Here is a 6,000-nt window from a genome sequence, read left to right as displayed (position 1 = left end):
CCAGGAATCCTACATTCCTTCAGGGAACACGGGAATGAACTCACAGGGGTTAGATAACTCCATTGAGGGCTGGTCAACCAGGTTTAACGACCAACAGGGCCCGGACTGCTCAATTACAGGAGACGGGCTGGAAAGCCAAGCTGAAGTCACTGGTCATTCACAGGGCACTTCACCTAGAGCAAGCGGCCACAGAGATAACTATACAAACTCTCCAGGTCTGAGAAGGTCACTCAGGGCAAGAGGTCCTCCCAAATACCTAGCCGATTATGTAAGGTGAATAGGTACATAGCGAGAGCTGACTGAATGTACTGGCGGGTTGTATTTAAGTAAAACAAGGTCGGGGGGAGTCACTGGATCTGGTTCAAATGAACAGTCCCACACCTTATACATTGTGTAACTTTATTTTATTATTAATTACATTACCATCTATAGGATGGCGTCCATGTGGGCGCAATCTTATTTCATCCAGGGGAAAGGGGTGTTGTGTCCTGAGCCTGCAAGATGCAGGCTCGGGACGTTGCAAGAGTCCCGGGCAATTGCAGAAGCTGCCCGGGACCAGACTGAGCGGTGCCGGCCTTGTGCGCATGCGCAAGGCGGGAAAAGCCCGCCTCATGATTGGTTGAACTTGCCCGGGGATCAGAGGGTATAAATAGAGGCCTGCGTGCCTCTGCTCTGGTTGTTCGTAGAGTGGAGCAAACAATAAAGACTTGTTGAAGATGAATCGTCTCAAGCGCCATTATTCCCAGGACTTAACACTTGGTATTTCAGCACATGCCTTAAGATGGGTGGGCATTAGAACTATCACTCCCATCATCGCAACATTTCCCAGTTTACATTTTGAAAGGAGAACGAACTGAAGAGAGAAGGATTAGTAAGATATACTATAGGTAGAAAGATGGATCTGGGCGAAGCTCAGATCCTAAGTCCTATGAAAATCTTCCTTTTTCACAGTGATAGGTTTATAAACCCAGGTAGTCCTCTTCTTATAGTTATTAAGTCATGGTGGTTTTAAAATTGGTCTTTCATGTGACTGACCTTATTTTATGGTGTTTCTTGCAGTAGTCATTAAGCAAACACTGTAGTCATTAAGTGAACTAATCATTGCTCTTGGAACAGTTTTGCCAAAAACCTCAAGTAAATGCCAAGTTTGGGTAAAACCATCATAAAATGTGGTTATGTGACCGCAGGACATTATAAACAACCATAAATACATCCTGGTTGCCAAGTGCCCATGACTGTGGGGAGGGGCAACCAGTGAAACTTCAAATTCAGATTATAAGTAGCCCCCAGATAGATCTATCATAACTTTGAACAGTCGCTATCTGACCAGTTGTAAGTCAAGGCCTATTTGTATATATTTAATATTGGTAAAATTTATAAATAGTAATTAGGAATCATTTTGCAATCTATGCCAAGAAAATATTCTCAGTCTATCTCAATTATAATATTAAATATCCATGTTTGCAATCCATTTTAAGTTATTTAATAAAATTAATCTGATTCCTTGTGTAAATGTTAAAACAGTGACTGTGCTGATCTAGATCTTTCCATGTTCCACCAAGCCATAATATTATGAGAGAGAGAGAGAGACAGAGAGACAGAGAGACAGACAGAGACAGAGACAGAGAGACAGACAGAGAGAGACAGAGGGAGAGAGGGAGGGAGGGAGGGATGATATAGATATTTATTATATATACATGTACAGCTAAGAAATAAAGAAGGACCATCAAACAGCCTCTATCAATTTTCTTTTGAAAGTTAGTTTAAGCTGCCTTGAAGACTATGTTTTTTTTTTTAAATCTTGAGGGAATGTACAGTCTATTAATATACAAGTGAAGTGAATAAATTGAGAAGTGCTTCACCTCTTTTAAAAATGAAGATTTTAATGTTGAATACTTTATTTAAAAAATAAAATGAAATTGTAATTGTCCAGTTGGTTGTGTCACATGTTAAATTAAATAAATCAGGAGTTCCCTGTCTTAACAAACATCTTCTTCCTTTCAAAAAGCCACATGGGTACACAAATTTATACTTAGAATATTGTATGTTGAAAAAACAAATCCCCAAACAGTGGGAAACATATTAGATATGGGCAAAAAGTGGAGAACTCCAATAGAAGGCAAGTTCTTTCAGCAGTGATGAATGGCTCACCTAAGGCATATCATTTAATTTCAATAAGGAAAATAAAAAAAGAGCACTATTGCTGCAAATTTTAAAAATAACTGTATTGTTAACAAGAATTATGACTCATTTTGAACTATTAAAATTGGTCTACACGGATTCATATCGTATCAGTTTTAAAAATATGCACCGTGCTTATTTGAATATGCCATACATATTCCTGACAGGTAATCTATTGCTAACGATACTAGCAAAGGCCTACAGGGCATCCCATTCAATGTTAACAAGTACAGGGGAGTTAACATGCTTGGCATTTAATTCACATTCTTCTCCCCTTTTTTATTCTAGATAAATCACCTACTTTAATAAAATTATTGGTGCTAATGTATTTTAGTAGTGATAGGATCATTAGTAAGATTTAACAGTTGTGCTAACTTGAACAGGGCCTGTTCTATAACACTGCTGTGCTTAGTTACATTTTCGGTTATGAGGCTTTTTTAAACTGATATAGTGACAACAGCCTCTAAGGTTACTTGTAATGTACAACCAGCATTTTTTTAAAGTATTCACATGTTTATTTAAAATAAATACACATCTTTCATGAAGACTCTTTCAATATTTTGTGCAGTAGTTAAAAAAACTAGCAATAGTGGGTACATCAGATTGTTTACTTTATACACAGTTAATGAAAGTATGGAAGTTAATGTCCTACCTCATGGGAGGAAATGCTTTATACACTGCTATCTCAAACAAATGGGGAAATATAAATTTGTTATAGAATAGATAAACAATACAATGGGCAAGTAGTTAAGAAAGAACTTTTCACGTTGGTACTCCAGTGACAGGAATGTCTTACCCAAACGTTAGGCAAACATTTTCCCCCAGGTCTTTTATATATGTATATGCATATATTTTATGCTTGTGTTATACAATTACACATTAGAGTGTAATCATTTACCCTTATTGATTTTCAAAGTGACTTTGTAAGTTTTCTGCTTTCTGTATATTTTCTGACCTTGTTCTAGATTATAAGCTTGAAGAATAGGTGCTCAATGCCTCTCAAATGCCTTGGTCAAAGTCTACCTCCACCCATTACAGTTTTGTTCAGTTTGTTCAGTGCCGTATATAGAAAACACTGTGATCCTCCATATACAATTAAAAAGTAAAACAGAACCTTCCAATGTTTATTATAATTTCTTAATAAAATTATAGGCATGTTCACTTCTTGTTTTTTGCCCCAGTATGAGGAAACCATCTGTTTATACACAATGATGACAACTTAAGCTTGATTTCTTTAATTTTTATTATTTAAAAATATTTTCCAATTAGAAAAGAATCTTAAGTATCAAACAGGACAAACGAGAACCCTGTAAGATAATGTATCTTATAAAACCCTTACTTTTAGAGTTTTAGTGAATTTGTGGTTACTTTAACTTCTGTTTTCAAATGGTTAATAACAAATATATAAAATAGTTTATATATAGTTTATTAAATCTGAGTAACTATTCAGCTAAATGATTGAAATTACATCTAATAATTTTCCTTAGAAATTAGGAGATTATATATAGATTCTTTTTTTCTCCCCCAAAATAAAGATATGTTAAGATTTATACATACTGTACATGCATACATACATATATGTATACATATAATATGTATATTACATTTTAACTAGTTTATTGGCAAAGAAACAAACATGTCCCTCCCATCCCCCAAAATGCCTTTTGGCATACTTAAGTCTAGAATAGGTTTTGTCATTACATTTCCTGGGTTATACATTAGTTGCACAAGTGCTTTCAAATAATTATTTTTTTGGTGAAACTAAAACCAAAACTCTAACCTTGTACTCAGAAATCCTACAGGTAAACAAAGGACTGTTAGTATTTTAAAACTTTTCTCTCCAGGAAGTATGATATTATTTCTACAATAAAACAGATTCTAATAGAAGGATGTTAATATTAGTGGAAGGATATTAATAGGAGGATATTAATATTAATATTAAAATCACATGTATGAAAGACGTAGAGTTATCATTCCTTTCATCAAAAACCAACAAACAAAGCCACTCCTGTGTATTATTGCCATTTATCAACATTTCAAAGTGCATTACATGCATTTTATATTTTGGGAACTTGATAAATTTTGTTGTTAGATAGTTGTGTCTCCCCTAATCAAATCTAATTTCTGGAAAAATCTTGTGGGATTAGAAAACAAAAAAGCATGTATTGTTAAAAATGATAAATAGCCGTGAGGATTGTATTTTATTATAACTAAATTAACACTGAATTAAAAAATTAAATTTAAGTGATCCATGATTACAAATCCTAGAGTACATAGATTTTATAGAGTTCTGTTGACCTTTACGTTCATAGGAGAGAAAGGAAGGAAGGAAGGAAGGAAGGAAGGAAGGAAGGAAGGAAGGAAGGAAGGAAGGAAGGAAGGAAGGAAGGAAGGAAAGAAAGAAAGAAAGAAAGAAGGAGGGAGCAACCCTATAGTAAAAAATATTTTGAGGAAAGATCCATTTGCCCTTTGGAAGCTGACATAGAAACTTAGCTTACAGCGCATTATATTTATTTCACTATGAAAAAATGCTGTTCTCCAAAAATAAATCTTAAGCAAATAATACATTACATTTTACTACTTGAAAGTGGGTATTGTTGGGATACCTACAAATCTCTGCTAACTACAGAAAAATCTGAATAGCAGATTATATTTAGTTTAAGATGATTTTTGGTAGGGGTATTCAGTAAGTATATGCTGCTAAATCAGATTTGTATACATTCTCATGAAAACTGCATGTCTGATCCGGGTTTCAATTATTTTGGCATCAAGCATTTTATGTCTTGAAAAAGCAAAGAGATCTGGATGTAGATTCTTGCCTGGCACTTACCAATAACATTTTCTTTGCACTTGCACTGGCCTGAATTTTGGTGACAGGTAGTATCTCCATCAACTGTCCCAGAGGCATTACAGCTACAAGGGCTGCAGCCATCAGGGTTGAACTTTTGCAGATTGTAAAATCCTTCCTGGCATTGATTGCATTGTCTACCAGACACATGTCTTTTGCAATTACATTTTCCTCCAATCTAAAAAAAAACATATATAAAAAGTGTGGTCAAATGTTGAGTGCACTTTTCCTCTCTTGCCTTGTGCATACTCATTAGTGATATGAATGTATTGGTAGGTTAGATAATCTTCAAACAAAAACAGTTATTCACTAAAAAAGAGAACTAGAGAAACAGCAGGAAGTCAATACATTCACCTAAAGAAGAGACTCAGATAGCTATGCTGAATCTTCTCTAGTGATAGTCAGTTTTTTTGTAGTAGTTAAGGCATCAGGCCAGAAACTAGAAGACTGTGAGACCTAGTCCTACCAACCTTAGGCACAAAGCCAGTTGAGTGACCTTGGACTAGCCATTTTCTCTCAGCCTTAGGACGGAGACAATGGCAAACCACTTCTGAAAAACCTTACCAAGAAATTGGTAGGGACTTGTCCAGAAGTCTAAGAATCAACCATGATTGCATAGAAAAGGGGAAAAAAACTTTTTTTTTTTTTTTTATATTTGAAAAAAAAAAAAAAAAAACTTCTGTAGTACAGGAAATGTTCCTCTCCCCAAAACTGTCCAGCAGCTTGTCTAGATTGTTTATAGTGGCTGCAACTTTCATATCGATCAGGAATCACTACAGAATGTACATGACTGTCACAAGTCTCTCTATTTCTGGATTTATAATGACTGAATCACCACTTGCAGGTATTTCAGAATTAACGGTTGTCAATGGATTACCCTAGGATTAGGTCTTTCCTATGGAAATAACTTCCTCAAAATGATATCATTCTCCAACACATTTATTCAGCTAGAAAGTACATCTTGAAAATTC

At 35.2% G+C, this 6,000-nt stretch overlaps 1 protein-coding gene across 1 annotated transcript in view; it reads right to left on the bottom strand.

The window, feature by feature from the left end:
- LOC107293460 (usherin-like) overlaps positions 1-6,000 on the bottom strand; it is a gene marked incomplete at its 3' end in the record, with an annotated part of 212,151 nt that overhangs the window by 133,233 nt on the left and 72,918 nt on the right. Inside the window, exon 11 of the mRNA XM_015822612.1 lies at positions 5,012-5,207. Within this exon, the coding sequence (XP_015678098.1) occupies positions 5,012-5,207 (196 nt within the window). The remainder of the gene's footprint in view (positions 1-5,011; positions 5,208-6,000) is intronic.

This window comes from Protobothrops mucrosquamatus, unplaced genomic scaffold, assembly GCF_001527695.2.
Source record: "Protobothrops mucrosquamatus isolate PMUCROS unplaced genomic scaffold, P.Mucros_1.0 scaffold1626, whole genome shotgun sequence".
Classification (NCBI taxonomy): Eukaryota; Metazoa; Chordata; class Lepidosauria; order Squamata; family Viperidae; genus Protobothrops; species Protobothrops mucrosquamatus.
The sequence above is the reverse complement of the archived record's forward strand: the minus strand, read 5'-3'. Positions and strand labels throughout refer to the sequence as shown.